Consider the following 18,642-nt stretch of genomic DNA (forward strand, 5'->3'; position numbering starts at 1 on the left):
TGTGGGAGTGAGTGGTCTGCTTGACAAGCAGCAGCGCGGTGTGTTGTCCTCTGCCGGACGCCCCCAGGCAAAGAGACACCCTAGAGTACAGGCGACCCTGAGTTGCACCCCTCGATACAATCAATGGTCGTGCTTTGTTACTGCGAAAATCGCAATACGTACTGCACACATCGCTCTAGACAGATGCACAAGGGATAGTCCCGAGGTCCTTAGCAAGAGTGCCCACGCCACTATGAGAGGTCCAAGTAAATGCTCTGCGCCGACTTCCATGTCAGTGATAGAGTCACAATAGAAGAATTGATGCTCAAAAGATATGCTTGAATCATGAAAATAGACTCCGTACTGCCATTCCCGTGTATCAATATGCCCAGTAGCCGTATACCTGTAGTCTATAGATGAAACTCCCAAATGCAAATGCTATAACCTTGTTGCCTCTTATTTCAATGCATTTTCCCAAATCAAATCGCTCGTGTATAATGGTTACGCTTCTCCAACACCCCCAAAGCGGTCCTGTCATGTAGTTCCCGCGTCTTCAACTGTTCTAATAGGAATATTCCCGTCTATACCTGGCATGAACGCGCGATATGATGCTGCGAGTGACCAGTTCCGTATGTCCCTCACCGCAGCCTACAATCATCAGTCTCTCCATCAATGGTATCGGGATCTGGGAACTTACCTCGGCTTCTGGTGTGAACCGTTTCCGCCCTGTTCGTCCATCGACACAGATAGCTTCCTCAATCGTCCCGTCCCAGTGCACTTGTACACCAGATGTACACGCTGCAAGCCACTGCAATTCACCATGTTGCATCTCAGGATGTTGAATGATATAATCCCGAAAATAAGGCCATGATATACAATCCAACATATCAATATGAGGAACAAAGACTTGAAGTTCCGTCGGACGAATCCAATCAGGCATATCCTATAACGTAGTTAGTAAAGATTCCACATATCCCAAATGATTTCTCTCGAAATAGGTTCCGGGAAAATCGAACTCACAGCATAAGTCTCAGGAGTCGGATTGATCTGCCATCTCATAACAACCCAAACAACCCACACAGCCGCCATGCTCGTAAAAGCATAATCCTGCCTTCTCGCACTATAAATAAACTGCACAGCCCATTTACTTATCATCGAAGCATTTTCGTACTCATCCTTATCAAACAACGCCGCAACAGACGGGAAAGTTCCTGTCAAATCATCCGGATTCGCACCTTCAGTGACCAAATGCCTCGCCTTTTTCAGCGTATCAGCCCAAGCCTTGGTCACAGAGTCAACACCGTGACCATCGTTGGCTGTCATCATGGACCAGTTGTGCTTGGCGTAGTAATTCTGTAATTGGCCTTGTTGAGCTACGGCTGGGTAGTGGTTTGCTTTTATACCGCTTGAGAAAGGGAGGTTGCCGAAGTGGTAGGAGAAGTAACTTTGAGTACGGGAGCCTAGATCGATGGATGTGGCTTCGCCTTCGAAGATTGTGCCGTCGAGCCATTCTGTTCTGTCGAAGAGTGTTTCTATGAAATTGCTCTTGGCTTGGTGGTTTACTCCGACGAGTCTGGGATGGTTAGTAAATCAAATACGATGGAGTATTTCAAACTTGGATAAACAGAGTGAGATGGATAGTTCCTTAAGAGTGGACTCTCATTTCGAGTTGAGCATTCAGAGTGAAATATCGTGAGATGAGACCATTTTCACTTGAAAATGTTGAAGTTCACAGTACATCACTCGCACAAACTCACCTTGAATGTACAACAACAGCATTACTCTTGGACTCTATGTAGGAAACGATAGCCTCAACCGACTCCCCTATCCTAACCCAAGACATAATCTCAGCAGCCTCAGCGTCCGTCCCCACACGCATGGCCGCAAGCATAGTCTCAAGCTGCATCAATCTCGCCTCCTTCAGCATCAACTTGGCTTTCTGCTCATTATACGCATGAGTCAGACGATTCAACCTCTCACCAGATAAGATCTGAGTATCGTACTCGCAGACATTACTGCTATACTGACACCTAGCGCAGGGCTGCTTGCCGTCGCATTTGGTTTTCGTCTTGCGACACGGCACGCAGGCGTGATTCGTCGAGGCCTTGCGCGATGATCCTGCGCGGGGTGGCCTGGGACGACGAGGGGGTTCCTGGGGCGTTGCGGGAGCGGTGGAGTGTCTGGGTGGTGCAGGGGCCAGATTGGGGAAGCGCTGCATCGCTAAGATTCTGTAATGATGACGTCGTTGAGGTTAACATAGCATGCAACACATTGTCTTCGCGGCTGTGAGTTTTGGGCTGAGACGAGGCGAGGCAAGGCGATGCGAGGCAGATCACGTCACGTTGTTCTCATGAGTTGATTGGTTTGAGTTGGTCAAGGATGCATGCATGTCACCTGACTACGCGTTTTCGTGTTTGATCAGCGCAAGACATTCCAGTGTCATTATCAAGTAATGGAGCAATTAAAAGCATATTGATGTGTCTTAATTTGACCGGGAATAAGCAGGAGAGCAAAGGTCAAGCAAGAAAGTCCATACAGCACTCGGAGTAGTGATAGTGGACGTCTTACCAAACAAGTAGAAGCCCTGGCCTGGTCATGTCATAATTGGCAAGTACAGTAAATTATTTCTGCAAACTAAAACTGGACATAGATCAACGACACCCACATCTAAAACTCTCACCGTCGTTGATCTTTCTGCAGGGCCCAAGCTGATGCTGATCAGCATGTCAACGACGAGCTGATTCGGAGCTTTTCAACTCCGACATCAACATCGCCGCTTTCCGTGGCAATCAGTAAGCGAGTACAAGATTTTATACCAGAATTACGTCGTTGTGTAAGATTGCCAAGCAGCAAGCCTCATTGCAATTGATACTGTAGCATCAATTAATTGCTAGACAGATCTAGAATTACACGCCCCTAGAAAGCCCAAGATCCCGGAACCGATTGTGAGATTCAGATTCAATCCAGGGCAAATGACATCATCGAACTGACAACCGTTAATCCCGGACGGGACAGTTTGGCCGCTGCCACAAAACGAACAACGTCACAAACCGGTTATTCAACTTCCGTAGCTTTGTTACATTTTTCTTCGTCTTTCTCTTTGTGAGAGAAACAAAATAGTGGATCTGTAAAAATTAATAAAACATGTTTTAGTCGTCGTGACGTCGTTCGGGGGCGACCTTGCCCAGGCTCAAGTCCTACGATAGAGCCAATCATAGACATTAAAATCTCAGTGACAAGACACGCACAGCAAGTAACTGGACGCCTTGCAGCTTTGCAACCACTGCGTTGACATTTTCGCAGATCACCAGTAACTTACAGTAGTTGACAGGCACAGGAACATTCCGTCGGAGAACTCGGCTTACTTTCGCTTTCTTTTTACAACGGCTGCAAGCTCTCCCCGCTCCCACGGAACGGAACCGAAAACGAGCCCCATTTCTGTTTCTTAAAAATTCTGCTGGCCTTTCCCCAGAATTCTATCACTGTGCGATTAACTGAGGATCCCGTAACCATCAAAATTTGATCAAAGATTTTTCTTTGATGTCCGGTCCGGATGTCCACAAAGCCGGGCCGAAGCCGGAGCGGGGATGAACAAAAAGTCGGAGCTTGGCAATGCGGGGGTTTAGATAAGAGTCATTCACTATCTCATCAGTATCAATCTCTACTGTATTATGTATTCAAATTATCTCCTTTATGAGTCAAGATAACCTCCCTCAACTATACAAAAGAGTCGCCTGTACGGCGGTGAGAGTCAGTCTGGGCGAGTATGCACAGATACGATAAAGCGGTGGCTTACGAGAGCCCGACAAGGCTACATTAACCACGACCCGCCAAGAAAATGGGTGTGAAGAAGCCGACTCATGGGGTAACTCTCACGACACACTGTGACCCATGACTGACTCAAAGCTTTGCTCAGTGGCGGTAGAAAAAATAAATTCGAGTCAAGCTAGAAAAAGTTTGACGTTCGGTAACTCCCATGGTGTCTAATGTCTCGGAATAGACTTTTCAATAGTCAACGGTCGAGGCGTGAAATATTGGTTGAGCTGAGAACATGGATACGAAGAATTAAGGCCTTCCAGCAGACGCCATCTATCCTAGAGCAGTCACCGAAATAGACATAACTTGGACTGAGCGGCTCCGAACATGTACAGGGTTCCCGCGGAAGCTGTCCTGCCCTGTAACCCCTGTAAGCTGACCCCAGATTTCAACCTTTACTGTACTGTACAACCTCGGCTTCAATCTGGGATCCGAGAAAACGCAACAATATTGAATCATGACGAAACTTTGTTTCTATTTCTCTTATTGACTACCGAGTCGTTGTCATTGTCGATAATACAAATCATCACCGCTTTTTCACCGTGGCGCGAAGCTCTAGTCATTGATCAGTATCATATCATCCGCCGGCGAGTTTCAGCATGTGACGAACCTTTCCCGAAACCATCAATCCCCCAACCCCCATTACTGTATTTGTCTCCCCCGCCTTTTGGCAATTGTAACTGTAACTGTAAAGGCACATGCGCGCTTGTCATATCATGGGGTTTCTAGTTCCACTGTCTCAGATTATCTTGTCGAGATGCAGGTGATTTACTGAGCCTCCATCTCTGCCTTATCAGTGTCTACACCAGAATGAAGATGTGTATCCTGATCGTCTTCCCATCCATCTTTATTGCAAACCATCCATCTTGAATGCAAATCAGGGTCCAGAGAGGGCGATATCTACTCAGCCGCTCAGGCTGCCGTCAGCTGCACATATCGCAGCCTTCTACCTCGCCAGGCAGTCATCGTCAGCGGTGCAGTCAGCAGATAAAACCTCATATCATGGTATTACACTGTACAGCCTTCTGCTCTTTGCCATGTGGCCTTTTGTGCGTATCTATCACCCGCGCGGGGAAGGATGGTATGGTTCGCATATTGATAGCTTCGCTCAATTAAGTAGGTTATTTTCACTCCCTCCCCCTGTCAGCAGTCGCGGAGCCTCCTCCCCCGCAATCAGTACGTGGTGAAGTCTGGCTTGGCCACGGAATAACCAGGGCAGTGAGGCCTGCATCTGCATGCTCATTTGTTCAATAGTCTCACTGCAGGCTGGCTGAATATTTCCATTTTCTGAATGCCTCTCTCTGCATACACAGTGCTCGCATATGCTCTGCTCTCATCAGCCTGCGATGCTACACGAACGGAGAGGATATAAGCCCAGAACATTCCCACGAGGTAATCGTACCATCATTTCATGGAAAGGCCCGAGCTCGCGAAGCCTCACTTTTGTTCTGTTTCGGCCAGGGAATGATCCGACTAGGTTGTATTGTCAAGACAGTGTCATAAAACATATCACCAGTTTCCCTATTGAGTAAACACCGCCAGGGCTGAGTGCCCAACAATGCGGCCCTTTTTTGTCTTACATGTCAACTCGTATTTGAAAAGACACTGTATTTGACAAGACACCGTATTTATCCGCCAGACAAGACACGAATAGGCAAGACACGAATAAGACACGATTAATTACAATTAGACTAGAAAAATATAAAATTTTAATGATCCTCCCTTGACAAGTCCCTTATTAAAAAGTAAAGAAAAAAAAGAAAAAAAGACTCACATTAGTTGATGATCCATCCACTCACGACCAAAACCGTCCATCCATCTTGACTCCAACACGACGGATTCAACCCCCCAACACACTTTTCAGGTGTGTGCGCGCGATAAAAAAGACATTCTTTGTTGATTGTAATTTGTTGTTGAGAAGACAATATCCCTCAGACTTTCATTTCGGCGGCTTTCGGGAACAAAGAATTCGGCAGTTCCGAATAGCTTCTTTTTTATTATTCTATTGTGTTTCTTGGAATGATGGCTAGGGCATTCGTTATCCAGGCCCTCGCTCATCCCCGCAAAATACACTGTCGGAATGGATATGGACCTGGTCGTGGTCCAGCCCAGGCCTCAAATAAAGGAGAGAAAGCCTGGGCTGAGTCTTGGCTAAATCCACCCCCCAAAACGGGATGCCTTGTTCGGCACCGAATAGTTTATTGCCACTGTGGATTAGTGATTGATGACCCCTAGATACCCTCTGTATTTTCTTCAGTGACGGCACAGTGCAACTGCTGCACAGTAGTGAGCGCCTGTGCTTCTTGCCACCCCCCCTCTCCCCACTCCCCCTTACACCTTGGCACACTCCACCTTGATTCACCTGAGGCTCCATTTAACTAAACTGTCGGTATCTATATCCATCAGCCTTCCCCCCGAAATCCCCTTCCCCAGCTTTTTTCCTCTCTTCCTCTCTACACCACAACAAAACAAAAACAAGCGTTTGCATTTCTCTGTTCACGAGCTGGACTCTTATTGCAAACCAATCATATCCACATTACCTCCCTTTGTGAAGTGCCCACTTGCCTTACCTTACCTGGCGTGTCCATTCCAATCGGAACCACAACAACAAACAAACAAACCAATAAATACCATTGCCAATCGACTCCCCTGTGACCAAACCAAACACACAACCATCATGGCTCACTCAACCGAAACTTACTATTACTACGTCCCCAATCTTCAGGCTCTCGACCCCACAGCCCGAGAAGTCGACCCTTCAGCCTACACCTGGGTCCAGCCCACCATCATCGAAGATGAAGATCTCACCTTTGGCGGAAAGGCACTGAGCGCCTGGTACGAGGAAGATCGTCGTCGCCACAGCGGCAGCGATGAGGAGGAGCGTCGTGGACGGGAGCGCGTGCGAAGAAACTACTCGCGCTCTGCCAAGTCTCACAAGAAGTAAACGCGAAGCGGTCAACGACATATCATGATACCCTTAGAACAACACCTCACCGCATACTCTATACCCTACTCGCGTACTCTTGGCTAGTACACTCACCCGCATACTATACCTCGCCATCATCATCACTCGACACGTCCACATGAAACGACTATAGAAACACTCACACTCCCATCGCATCAAACCTGTACCACCTCTTTCGCTCTCCCCCGACAGCATCAGCATATAGCATTTCCACAGGAAGCGCATTTAGACCTATTCTTTTTATCGTATGGATTCGGGGCGTTTGTTTTTTCGTCATTATTATTGTTACTTGCATTTGGGATACCCCATGTTGGATTCGTTGCAGGCGCTAGTTCGCCGGGATACCTAGAGTGAAAGCATCTTGTGTTCTCTCCTGTGGATGTGGAGAGAGTGGATGGCGGGCATATAGCATAGCACCCACACTGAATGGCAGAAATACCATAAGTTTAACATTACTACAATATCTTGTTCCTGTTCCCATGTGAATATCTGTCAAATGCATTAACGTCGCACTCATGTTCTCTGGCATATGATCCACCCATGTCCCATGAGGTCACGCCCAACTCCAACCCCATGCCACGTGCAACAACCCCGATTCACTTTTGTGCATAATCCAGTTAACCGTCGATCAAGGCATTTAGGTAGGCTTTAACAAATCCCATGCATATAATGACGTCGTCTTAACTGTCAACTTAAGCTGTCATTCCACCGTAACTATCATGCTCTGTCGGTCGCGCAACTGTAATAAGCACGAAAGGCAAGTCCCAGGTTCATGTGTAAACAGACATGGTGAATTCAGAATGGCATCGTAAAGGATGCGTATCTTGATAGGATCGCCACTGATAGAGGCAATTTACTGTGTCGCTCTCCCGCGACGGACTGCCTCCGTTTGTCTTCAGTCGCAGTGGCGTGCGGGGTTGACATCAACGTTGATGTTCAAGTGATGCCATTATCTCCAATTTCTTTTCTTTTTTAAGAAGAGGCGAGAAGAAAAGCTTGTTTTATTTATGACGATTATTTACTGTTTTGATGAAGAATTTATCGAGATCTATTATCTTGACATCCGTTCTGCTACTGTGCTACGGAGATCGGCTCCGGGGTGTATGGCGATTGATACCATAGTGGTGCATGATCATGACGCCAGCATTGCGATTCCAGTTGAGGCTATTCATATCCGCATGTACACTATTTCCATCGCATTCTTGGTGTTGATAAATGGGAGACACATAATGATCGGCGTTGTACATAGCCGTTCCACTACCGACTCCTCGGGTCTTGCAGGTCTAGACTTGCGGCTCATGTGTATCAGCGCTGATCACAAATGCGGAGATTGGAGACAGGAACTTCATGAGTATAGGAGAATATGGGCAGTCAACAATCAAAGCTGGCTTTATCGTCTCAAAGCGGAAGTTCGTGGCTACAAGTATGGCTGAAGATGAAAGCATGGAGGACAATGTTGGTGGATTAAACATCTCCTACTCTGTCCTCTCACACTGGTGCTCCTTCCCAAATGCCATATCACCGAGAAAAGCGGGCGCATCCTTGAGGTAGTCCAGTCAATATGTTCACAATTCCTGCCGTTACAAATCTCTGTTGACATGTTGGAAACATGGGACTTCCAGTCTGTTTCTGTCCCTTCATTCATTCATTCATTCATTCCTCCCAAGACATCCTTTTGTGAATATCGACAGACATTTCCACCATGGAACTCGAAATCACCTACTCATTATATTCTCCGTGTATACGTACAATGTTGGATTACGAAAAAGCGTTAGTGATTCAGTGCAGCGGTCTCCAAATCTCCTCCACCACAAAGCTCATCACCAAGAAACCCCCAACTGTCATCTCAGCGAACAAAGCCAAACGTGTCAAGAGAACATCAGCTTCTCGATCATCCAAACACATACCGAAGACCACGACAGTCAAGAAAGCCCTAGCTGCGCGATCTTAGAAGGACACCGACGTAAGTCATCTACTCCAGCTCTGCGACGTCCACCTAACACAGCTCCAGAAGCTCCAAGTCAAGCGCAACCGAGTTGGCGCTGCACAGGCCGAGGTCAAGACAACCAAGAAAGCACTAACTACGCAATCATCCGAAGACATCATTGTAAGTTATATACTCATCTACAACAATCCCAGCTAACACAGCTACAGATGCAAGACAACCTCGAACCGCCGATCGACATTCCCAACTTGCGATTCCTACGACGAGTCCGAAGACAGGCGGACTTTGGTGCCAAGAAGGAGAAGCGCAAGGTTGTAAAGGATTCCGAAAATTGGTTTGCTACAGACATGGAGCTACTTGGGATTGTGTGGTATGTTTTAGCATCGTGAATGTTGATGGTATCTGCTAATGTGGATGGTTGCACAGGGACTACGAAGCTGAGTCCGATAGGCTTGTTGGCTTTCCGCTTGAGCGCATGTCTCTTCTTCGGTAGTTCATCGCTAGGTTGGATGAGAGGTTGCTGCCGTGGACGAACGGAAACCATGTTGGGAGAAACATGCATAAGGCGTATTGATGAGCGGTGAATTGAGCGACTGAAGCTTCATTCCAAGCAGCGTGGTGGTAGTATCTCGAGCTCCAGGGTACGCACCCCGAGGCAGTACCTCAGCATAATAAATTACAAACACCAAAACACAAAGCGCCATTACTGCAAGTCCATTAAATAGCATCTCATTTTTGCTGCAGATTGATGCCTGCGCGATACGCCTTACCCACATCTAGGCGCTTACACTCCAGCCGGGCGCATGCATGCAACCTCACGATAACCGATTGGTTCCCGCGTAATTGAGGCTCAGCTACAGAACTCATCACCAACAATGTTTCACAACTTCGCACCGCCTCCAAATATTCTGCCTAGAATATGATCTGATGTTTCTGATGGTGTATGTATTAAGAAGCGACGCTACACCCGATTTTCAAGACTACCGAGTCCGCCTAATTGTCGAGTACCCAATTCTCAAGTACGCGCAGCTTCAAAGACGCCCAGTCTCGACTACACCCAAGTCCACTTTGAACAAACTGCCAAAATGACCGCAAAACATCAGAACTGCAGTGACTTTTGCGTCTTGGCATGGAATAAAGGTCCGTCCACGACAAGCATTAATCTTCAACACTAACAGTAGTAGATAACGATGAATGGAACGGACCAACGAATCCTCGTTCAGCCGAGTTGACTATACGACCGGATTCTCATGTAACAGTCATGTAAGTCATTCACCACCTCACGTTAACTAAACGCGTACTAACAAAATTAGTTACGCAGACGCAGATAAAGTCCGCGACTGCCCATCCTGTCGCAAATACTTCACAGATGAGTTCCTCATGCCAGAGCTCTGGTGGGCGGGTTATAGTCGAAGATCGAATGGATATTTTGGAAGTGAGACGTTTCGCGATGATAATGGTGAAATAGCATCATTGAGTAAGTGACTTTCTCTACCCTACGAGATGTTTTGCTAACGGTGATAGATACATGGTCGCGATTCATGGCCAAACAACTACACGACAACTCCCACGAATGGTATAAATTCAACATCTTCACCCGCTGGATCGCCTCATCCCAAAAAACGATTCTCATCATCTTCGAAGTTCCCGGTAAACATCGCCTCAGAAAGGTGTTTCCTACCTCTATGCATAACGAAACTCTCAGCGATCCATTCTGGTTCTACCTTCATCTTTTAGAGGAGTTTTCTACATTACAAGACAACAGCGTCTGGGCCATCCGCGATCGTGTCCGCGATATCGAAAAGCAGAAGAGTCGTGAGAAGCCGAATCCAAGGTATCGGTTTATGCATGATACAGCTAGACATGCTATTCACGTCTCGGAGACGTTGGAGGTTGCTGAGAAAACTGTGGCTTCTATTATTGCACAGCATAAGTCTTTTCAAGATGAGATGAGCATGGAAAGGAAAGTGCGAGCGGGATATCGACGTGTTGGAGAGCGATTACTGTGGTACGACCACATCCTCTCCAGTCTGCGCCATCGCGCCAGCGCAAACAAAGAACGACTTCTAAACGAAGTCCAACTCGCTTTCCACAGCGTCGCGCAGTACGATTCTCGGATAGCTGTCAAAATCGGCAAAGCGACACAAACCGACAGCGCAGCGATGAAGACGATTGCCTTTGTAACACTAACATTCTTACCAGCGACGTTTATTTCTGCGCTGTTCAGTATGTCGTTTTTCAACGTGAGTGATGATACTGGTGAGTGGACTGTTAACAAAGAAATTTGGATGTATTTCGTTATTGCGATTCCTGTTACTTTGATCACTTGCGGAGTGTGGTGGTTGTGGCAGAAGAGTTTCCAGCCTGTTTGGATTGGGGAGGAGGAGGAGCCGAATACACTTAGGGATTTGAGGAGGAAGATTAAACGGGGTGATAGTCAATTTGATAGTTATGAGATGGCCTAGTAGAGGGGTTTGTCATGTTTTGGTACTGGGTTGGATAGATTGTATGGTATACAGATAGGAGGCGTTCTCGTATATTGGATTATAAAATAAGAAGAAAGAGATCTTGCTACGCTATCGTGTTCCAAGTAGTCTTATTCATATTCGTAGATCCAAGCTCGTATGCTCCAAACACCATGCAGTCACTAAACAAAAAGAAAGACCACTCGACTCCATTAGATATAGTCCTTACAGTTGTTGGCCGCGGTCGCAGAAAAGCTATTCTCAATCGCCACAGCATCAACAGACACGAACGCATCTGTCTTTCCCGGAGTATTATGCTCTTGAACCACCACTGGCTCTGGTCCACATGTTGTCTGCACCAAGGGCGACCGCGTCTGCTCGACGGTGACTTGGAACACAACATCATCTTGCGGTGGTTGCGACACTACAACGTTCTGTCCTGCGGCAAAGCTGGTACCGGCGAGGATGTCGTTGCCACCATATCCACTATTCAGCACAAGAGTTGTAGTGTCGGGTGTACCAGGAACTTCGACGAGATGCGCATCACTAGTGATGATCTCAGGCTGGTTATTCGGAATACATATTGGCTGGACAGGCTGTGGTGTTTGTTGCTGCGGCACGGTGGTCGGTGTTGGCTCGAAAGTGTACGTGGGCACTTGGTAAGAGACGGTGACCTGTTGCTGTTGCATCTGAACTTGGCCCGGCTCGTAGACGTACTGCTGAGCAGGGTATGTCTGTTGCAGGGGGGCTTGGTATACAGGTTGAGGTGCTGGCTGTATATAAGACTCTTGTGGCATAGGCGGTGGCATACAATTATCTTGCTGGTTTGGTGGAACAGGCTCAAATGTATCAGTCGTTTGAGAAGTCACAGTGATAGACTCTTGGTTCACCATCGGCTCGAACATGGATTGTTGCTGATCCTGGAGACCAGGTTGCTGCTCGTACATTTGCTGACCGTATTGATCCTGTTGCGTCTCGAAGGCCGGTTGTTCGAAGGTCTGTTGTTCGAAGGACGGCTGCGACTCGGTCGTGTAAGAGACCTCTGTCGTAACACTGAACTGTCCAGGCTGTTGGTCAAACGCAGATTGTTCATAACCTGACTGCACAGAATACTCGAACGTCGTCTGTTGCTCATAGGCAGGCTGCTGGAACGCCGCTTGCTGTTGGTTGTCCCCAAAGTCGAAGGTCTGCTCCGAGGAGGACTGCTGAAAGTCAAAACCCTGTTGGAACTGCCCTTGTTGTTGATCTTGGTAGCCGCCCGAGTCATCGCCAAAACCGAAACCACTGTCATCATTGTAATCGTTGTACTCGCCATCACTTCCAGAATTATCACCGTTTATTCCATTGACCTGATTGAGCATCCTTCCCAGCTTCCTCCAGTTCTTCTTCTTTCCTAGCTTTCCGACTTGTCTGCTGGCGGACTCGACACCTTGACCGGTGAGTCTGGCTGCGTTGATCGTAGCGGAAAGAATGTTGTCGCCGACATTCTGTGGAGTGTTCGGCTGGCCTGGCGCAGGCCTCCGCCTGACTACCACTTTATTGCCCTGCTTCGTTTGCCGTGGCTGCTGTCCTGGTCGATCCCAGGTTGACAGTCCAAGCTGTTCGTTGACATAGAAAGGCACGGCATCTGGCGTTCTCAACTCTTTCCACCCGTCGGGAAGAGAATTGGCTGGCTTCGTCCAAGCGCTTGTTCCCATTCTCTTGTTGAAGTAGAATGTCCGACCGTCAGGCGTCCTTCGCTCGTCCCAGCCCGGTGGCAATCCCGAGAACCCAGATAAGGCCGCTGCCGTCGGTTTGAGGTGCGTCTTGAGCCCGGTGGCATTGTGTGTGTACCAAAGTCTTCCAGAGACATTCTTTCGGATCGTCCAAATATGCGTTGTTGCATCTTGCACTGAGGGTTGGACGCGGGGATCGGATTCGGTCGCGTAGTAAGACTTGTCGTGGTTGTGGGAAGTGTTGACTGCGTTGGAGGTGAAGCACCAGACACAGAAGCTTGTCGCGATGTGTGCGGTACTGCAGATGAGACAGGTGTATACTGATACGTTGAGGGGGATCGCTATCATGGTAAGCCAATTTACTCTGAACGTTGCCAAGTCTACTCACCCTTTCGACAATGATTGCACAGCTTAGGCTGTCCGGTGGATGTGCGTCTGATATCGACCGTCGGGGCTTGCTGAATCGGAGGAGCAGCACTGGGATCCCATGCTGGAGTGCTCACCACACTTGGCGACGCAACGCTTGCGACAGTTGTGGCAGGCGTAGCGATAGTAGGGCTGCTACCGATGATGCTTGCAGGTCTTCCGTGATCAGCGATGGATGAGTTGATGTATGCTTGGCCAGGGTCGGCATGCTGAAGTTGAGGTGTTGAGCTTGCTGGCGGTGTTTGTGTTTGGTGGACGTTTGGGGGTGTGGGCTGAGCTGGCTGCTGCGCAATGTTTGGAGCTGAGCCTGTCGGACTGAAAGGTTGTTGCTGGGGGTGTTGATTCTGTGTCGAAATTTGCTGTTGTTGTATCGGGGAGTGTTGTTGGTACGGCTGTTCCTGCCCTTGGGCGTACTGTTGCAGCAGTGATTCCTGCAGCTGCTGCAGGGGTGAGTGGTGTTGGGGTTGCGACTGTACATTTTGAATCGGAACCTGTGATTGTTGTTGTGCTAACTGTTGATATACTTGATGAGGTTGTTGTTGCTGGGTCGCTTGGGGTTGAGGTTGATGAGGATGTTGGGTTTGCACTTGCTGCTGTTGCTGCCCTTGGGTGTGCTGTTGTGGCAGTGATTGCAGCTGTTGCGGGGGTGGCAGGTGTTGAGGCTGTCCCTGGACATGCTGGATTGGTGTCTGTGGTTGTTGTTGGTTCAGCTGTTGAGGTATTTGTTGATGAGGTTGTTGTTGCTGGCTCGTTTGTGCTTGGGGTTGATGATGCTGGTTTTGCACTTGTTGCTGTTGCGGAAGGTGCTGAGCCGGTTGCACCTGCTGTTGCTGCACACTCTGAGTGGACTGAATGGCAGGTTGAGCATTTTGGATTTGACTCGGACTCTGTTGATATCCGGGATGAATCTGCTGTCCAGGATGGTAAGACTGAGGTCGCTGTTGTTGTATTTGATTCTGTTGCTGTTGGACATGAGGAGGATAACCGCCCTGTGAGTGCTGCTGCTGAGGCGCAGGCCGATGAGGAAGAGAAACAACCTGCGGTGACCCTAAAGACGGTTTCCCAACAGGTTTTCTGGCAACAGATCTCTGATGCGATAAGCCTTGGGGCATAGTATTCGCATGTTGCAAAACTCGTTGAGGCTCCATCTTGACTTACACGAAAAAGCAGAAGCGGGGGGAACCAAGACGGCAGATAGACAAGTACCCCTCTTGGCATTTATTATACCCTCTCTGTTAAAGTGCATTCCCCTGTCAATTCCTCCAATGCAACATGGTTCCTGTGACTTGATATGCTGAAAGATTAAGTGCTCATGCCGTTGTGCTGTGCGTTTTCTTTCAGCCTGTACCAGGGTTCTCAGCCGCAAATGCGCAACCACTTATATGTCTGCATCTTGGACTTCGTGGCGCGCTATTGAAGCAGGATGCTGTTTAGGGAAAAGACTTCGGCAAGGCGTTTTTAGATGCCGCTTTTTTGTTAGAGATGTTATCTGCTTGATGTCCCGGTTGTGTTCTTCCCGCACCTCCAGTTGACTAGCCTAAGAGATGGGAATAGACACCTTCATCTATCCTAAGATGTTACTACATATCTTGGGTACTTATGAATAACTGATAATCTAGGTATGGGATGTACACAGTCGGGCCATCACAGAGATCTGGCACCGTTGTTTCTCAACCCGCCGAGCACTCTGTAGTGCAGGCTCCCGGCGGACAATACCCATGGTTACAAGCAAAAGAACACAACCCGCGATATCCTTCACTTGAACCAGGAAGAGGACAGCCTTGAACTCCTGTCTCTGGAGGCAAGGGCTTTCCATCGCCGTGGCTTGTGCATGTACAGGGTCCTGGTGGACAGTATCCGTATGCGCACGAGAATTTGCAGAGGCCGAGATAGTTTTGTGTTTCACCGGCGGCGACAGTTCCTTCGCTGCATGGGGCGCTGGATGTTGATGTAGCTGTGGATGTAGTCGGGCTCGGAGTCATGGTTTCTTCTGCAATGGCTGAACTGGAGGATATGTCAGCGAAGGTAGACTTTCGATGGATGGCAATCACTTACGTGGTTGGATCTGCCGTACTTGAATATGTGGAGGATGTTGTAATAGCCGTCTCGCCAGAGGATGCGCTATATAACACGTTAGTCGGCGTTATCTGCCTCGGGATATGGGATCACATACGTGCTGCTTGGATCCAGAGATGTTGTTGCGATAGCGATCTCGGTAGTAGATGAACCAGAACCAGCCCGATTCCCAAGTATACCTCCCACAGTGCCGCCAATAATAGCTACGATGAGTAGAAGGACGACAGCTAGAACAATGTAGAAAATTTTCCGTTTAGTTCCTACACAAGCCACCACAATTAGATGACATCTTTTCCTTTGTCTGGACCTTGTTTACCGCAGATAAGAGATGGCTTAGACTCTACTACAGGGCTCTCAATAACCTAGGAGGCTATCTCGACTTTCGCAACATTTTGAGCTACAACATTAGTTCCCTCGTTTGTCGTCTGTCCGAGGACATGCTCCGGTAGATGTTCATCGTAGACTTCGGGGGCGTTGTTTTCTCGCGGAACACCGCCGCTGAATCCTGAATATTGTCAGATGCAAGACGCAAAAGATATTTGAGTAGTACCTATAGAAGCCATAGCTGTGCAATTTGACACTCAGAATTGAGAGACACAGAAAATCATTCAATATCGCCATTCTGCCTAGACCTGTACACAAGCTTAAGTAGAACCTGGGGAAACACATTCTCACCAGGATAAATGGCCTGATATGGAAGCGTCCGTTGAAGGTCTGAGACATTGCTTCGATTAAGCTGAATAAGGGTCTGCTTCCAAGATGGCTGAGCGCTAGTAATGCATGAAGCCGTGGTCAAGGCCGGCGGAACTGCTCCCGCGGCGGCAATCTCACGTATAATTCGCCAAATAACGATCGATAGGCCGTCTCTTGTGGCCATTATCGACAGAAAGAGTCTCGCTCCTAGTGTCCGCGCACAAGGCGTACCTATTATCCCAGGGGCTTTTCCCTTTCTCATCTCAGTCCACTGTTCCCCAGGAATAGATAGAAGGCGAACGAACGAACCAAGTCTAGACTAGAGGGCTGGTCTCAAATCCTCTTTGATGATATGATTGTGATGTGCAGAACGTTGAGCACATTTCTATAGCGCATCTGCAGGCAACCGATAGATCGGTCTCATGTTCAGTTCAAGATTCTAGAGTTATCTTAGTTGACATTTACAATAGCCTATCACATTCAGTAAAAGGGCTGAAAGGAAGAAACTCAGAGTCTGGTGGGTGGGAAGCGAGTAAGGCAACACTTATATCTAGGCCTTGGATAGTAGCTTCTACTAGCTTCCAAACAAAATGGTTCAAGGCGATGATCAATAGTCTTTGCCTTATCGGTTGCCTTGTTACCCAGACATATGAGCTATCAGCATAATCAAGGCCTCGGAGTCTACCTAAACCCAGGCGCTTATCTAGTTGCATCCACATTGTCATGTTCACCGTGTGCTGCGCTTCAATCTATACATAAATAGCTACTTCCCTCATGCTCTCTGTCAAGTTCAGCTCATCCCTTTCCCAACGACACAGTCACAACTCCTCATCTACCTAACCACTTCCTTCTCATGCCTTGAGCGTCGACAGTGGCTCTACCACATTCTGGAAGAATAGGGTCGACAACCCTGCCTCCGCATATGGCCCTATATAATCTTCAGGACAGGATATACACCATCGCACAGCGTTCATAAGAGTTTCTCCCACCATGCCTTCAAGGTCCTGGCCAAACTTACCACACACCTCGCCTTTCAGAGCCATCACCACGTCCAACGCCACCATCTTGCGATACTTCTCTTCGAAAATTGGCCTCCAGTATGCGATTTCGAGGAGGACAATACCTAAGCTATATATCTCTTTAGCTTTGGTCCACCCTGAATCAACGCTAGGATGGATGTATAACTGGAGCTCCGAACGCACAAGTCCTGACGTCTTCTCAAGAGATTCATCCTTGGCTGGACGGCTGTACTGGAATCCAACGATAGCAGGGTCCGTAATGGAATTTGCTACACCCGGGAATACTACGCAATCGCTGCTGAAGGATTTGTGAATCCACTTCGCTGCATGGAACAGAGATATCGCAGAGGCAAGCTGGTAGGCGAGCTCAAATCTTTGTCCTAATGGTGGGCGAGTTCGATCCTTCTTTGCGAGCTTGAGAATATCCAGTAGACTTGGGGGTTTCTGTGGAAGCATGCGGGATCGCGGAAGTTTATAGACGAGTGCAATACGCCGTGACCCATTAAATTGTTTCTCGTGGTCTAAATCGTCAAAGATACCTAGGCAGTCGAGCCTGTGGAAATTCTGGGCGTTTCCGGTACTTAAAAGAGCACCCAAGGCTCGGATTCGTTTGATAAGTTGAGACTGGTCCTTATTCCATACTTCAATGTATTTCCATTCGAGGAGGACTGTCTCGGGTAGTGAAGTAGTCGATTGATAGCTGGCAAGTGTTCGTTGGATATCCTTTCTCTGGTTTTCAGTGTCTAGATGCTGAATGCATTTTGCGGGGATACTCTTGACTCGAGCTGATGCTGCCTCGACGTCCTCTTCCTGGATTGATTGAAGACGGCTGACAAGATCAAGCAACGTGGATGATGGTTGGTTGCCTCCGCTCGATAGATTTGCGAGAGACAAACGTGAATCCAACTTGTCGCTGATGGCCGTCACTAGCCTTGTCTCATCGCAGACACCCACAAGACTATGGAGCTTCTGATTTAGAGTTGCGAGTTTCTGGTTGATTTCCTCAAAGTTCTTCTTATCTTTCGCGACCCAGCTGAATCGTTGTAAGTGTTTCAACTTGTGTCGCTGTTCCTTCAGTTTCGCGATCCATGGGCTGTTGGTATTGAAGTCATTGGTCGTGGTACTCGTTTGTATCTGGTTTGGATCGAAAGGATCGATTGAGTACTTCTTGGAGACCCATTCAGCCGCTGCATCAAGCGTAGTGGCAATCTCGGCCATGATCCTCCCGACGGCGTCTTGAATGAGAGGCGGCTCGTTGTTTATGAGACACTCTTTTGTATCGGCAATCTTCATTCTCTCGCCCCAAGTCTGGAGTATGATCTGCTCGATGTTGTACAGTAGAGCCTGGTAGTTGAGGCCGGGGTCCGAGGCGAAGATGTCTGTCAACATTACATAGCTATCGACTGCGCCTTTGAAGGCTATAAGTAAGCCCACGGCACTAAGAGTTGCACTTGCTGGATCCATCGTTTAGGGTATTGTGAACCAGTTTGAGATGATCCAGCTTCGCCGTGGTTATGGTCGCATTTAAATGCGAGAAAATGTG

The 18,642-nt window shown here is 48.1% G+C and overlaps 7 protein-coding genes across 7 annotated transcripts; 3 read left to right on the forward strand and 4 right to left on the reverse strand.

The window, feature by feature from the left end:
* Positions 1-305: 305 nt before the first annotated feature.
* On the reverse strand, positions 306-2,362 carry B0J16DRAFT_336078 (uncharacterized protein). The gene is made up of 4 exons (XM_046127163.1): positions 1,737-2,362; positions 1,000-1,552; positions 677-922; positions 306-627 (listed from the first exon to the last, which is right to left on the reverse strand). The coding sequence occupies exons 1-4, from the start codon at positions 2,195-2,197 to the stop codon at positions 514-516; spliced, it is 1,374 nt and encodes a 457-aa protein (XP_045987735.1). The 5' UTR covers positions 2,198-2,362; the 3' UTR covers positions 306-513.
* Positions 2,363-6,217: 3,855 nt separating this feature from the next.
* On the forward strand, positions 6,218-7,221 carry B0J16DRAFT_336082 (uncharacterized protein). Its single transcript, XM_046127164.1, has one exon. The coding sequence runs from the start codon at positions 6,473-6,475 to the stop codon at positions 6,737-6,739; it is 267 nt and encodes an 88-aa protein (XP_045987736.1). The 5' UTR covers positions 6,218-6,472; the 3' UTR covers positions 6,740-7,221.
* An 886-nt stretch (positions 7,222-8,107) lies between these two features.
* Positions 8,108-9,432, forward strand: B0J16DRAFT_369902 (uncharacterized protein; the record flags this gene model as incomplete). Its single annotated transcript, XM_046130312.1, has 5 exons — positions 8,108-8,307; positions 8,452-8,723; positions 8,782-8,867; positions 8,900-9,075; positions 9,132-9,432. The coding sequence occupies 5 exons, from the start codon at positions 8,108-8,110 to the stop codon at positions 9,196-9,198; spliced, it is 801 nt and encodes a 266-aa protein (XP_045987737.1). The 3' UTR covers positions 9,199-9,432.
* A 1-nt stretch (position 9,433) lies between these two features.
* Positions 9,434-11,262, forward strand: B0J16DRAFT_412397 (uncharacterized protein). The gene is made up of 4 exons (XM_046133296.1): positions 9,434-9,845; positions 9,890-9,968; positions 10,019-10,182; positions 10,230-11,262. The coding sequence occupies exons 1-4, from the start codon at positions 9,791-9,793 to the stop codon at positions 11,168-11,170; spliced, it is 1,239 nt and encodes a 412-aa protein (XP_045987738.1). The 5' UTR covers positions 9,434-9,790; the 3' UTR covers positions 11,171-11,262.
* On the reverse strand, positions 11,263-14,489 carry B0J16DRAFT_369904 (uncharacterized protein). Its single transcript, XM_046130313.1, has 2 exons — positions 13,274-14,489; positions 11,263-13,226 (listed from the first exon to the last, which is right to left on the reverse strand). The coding sequence occupies exons 1-2, from the start codon at positions 14,457-14,459 to the stop codon at positions 11,383-11,385; spliced, it is 3,030 nt and encodes a 1,009-aa protein (XP_045987739.1). The 5' UTR covers positions 14,460-14,489; the 3' UTR covers positions 11,263-11,382.
* Positions 14,490-14,826: 337 nt separating this feature from the next.
* On the reverse strand, positions 14,827-15,612 carry B0J16DRAFT_336087 (uncharacterized protein). The gene has a single exon (XM_046127165.1). The coding sequence runs from the start codon at positions 15,291-15,293 to the stop codon at positions 14,982-14,984; it is 312 nt and encodes a 103-aa protein (XP_045987740.1). The 5' UTR covers positions 15,294-15,612; the 3' UTR covers positions 14,827-14,981.
* Positions 15,613-16,597: 985 nt separating this feature from the next.
* B0J16DRAFT_336088 (uncharacterized protein) lies at positions 16,598-18,619 on the reverse strand. The gene has a single exon (XM_046127166.1). It carries the CDS (start codon positions 18,561-18,563, stop codon positions 16,932-16,934), a length of 1,632 nt encoding a protein of 543 aa, XP_045987741.1. The 5' UTR covers positions 18,564-18,619; the 3' UTR covers positions 16,598-16,931.
* Positions 18,620-18,642: the final 23 nt, after the last annotated feature.

This window comes from Fusarium flagelliforme (genome assembly GCF_020744385.1).
Source record: "Fusarium flagelliforme strain FIESC 12 MPI-CAGE-AA-0113 chromosome Unknown B0J16scaffold_2, whole genome shotgun sequence".
NCBI lineage: Eukaryota > Fungi > Ascomycota > Sordariomycetes > Hypocreales > Nectriaceae > Fusarium > Fusarium flagelliforme.

Coding starts and splice junctions, on each gene's coding strand:
- B0J16DRAFT_336078 (XM_046127163.1), bottom strand. CDS start 2,197: ATGCAGCGCTTCCCCAATCTGGCCCCTGCACCACCCAGACACTCCACC. Junction 1,553..1,736: donor GCTGTTGTTGTACATTCAAG/GTGAGTTTGTGC, acceptor TAACCATCCCAG/ACTCGTCGGAGTAAACCACC. Junction 923..999: donor CGACTCCTGAGACTTATGCT/GTGAGTTCGATT, acceptor ACTACGTTATAG/GATATGCCTGATTGGATTCG.
- B0J16DRAFT_336082 (XM_046127164.1), top strand. CDS start 6,473: ATGGCTCACTCAACCGAAACTTACTATTACTACGTCCCCAATCTTCAG.
- B0J16DRAFT_412397 (XM_046133296.1), top strand. CDS start 9,791: ATGACCGCAAAACATCAGAACTGCAGTGACTTTTGCGTCTTGGCATGG. Junction 9,846..9,889: donor CGTCTTGGCATGGAATAAAG/GTCCGTCCACGA, acceptor TAACAGTAGTAG/ATAACGATGAATGGAACGGA. Junction 9,969..10,018: donor GATTCTCATGTAACAGTCAT/GTAAGTCATTCA, acceptor TAACAAAATTAG/TTACGCAGACGCAGATAAAG.
- B0J16DRAFT_369904 (XM_046130313.1), bottom strand. CDS start 14,459: ATGGAGCCTCAACGAGTTTTGCAACATGCGAATACTATGCCCCAAGGC. Junction 13,227..13,273: donor GTGCAATCATTGTCGAAAGG/GTGAGTAGACTT, acceptor TTACCATGATAG/CGATCCCCCTCAACGTATCA.
- B0J16DRAFT_336087 (XM_046127165.1), bottom strand. CDS start 15,293: ATGACTCCGAGCCCGACTACATCCACAGCTACATCAACATCCAGCGCC.
- B0J16DRAFT_336088 (XM_046127166.1), bottom strand. CDS start 18,563: ATGGATCCAGCAAGTGCAACTCTTAGTGCCGTGGGCTTACTTATAGCC.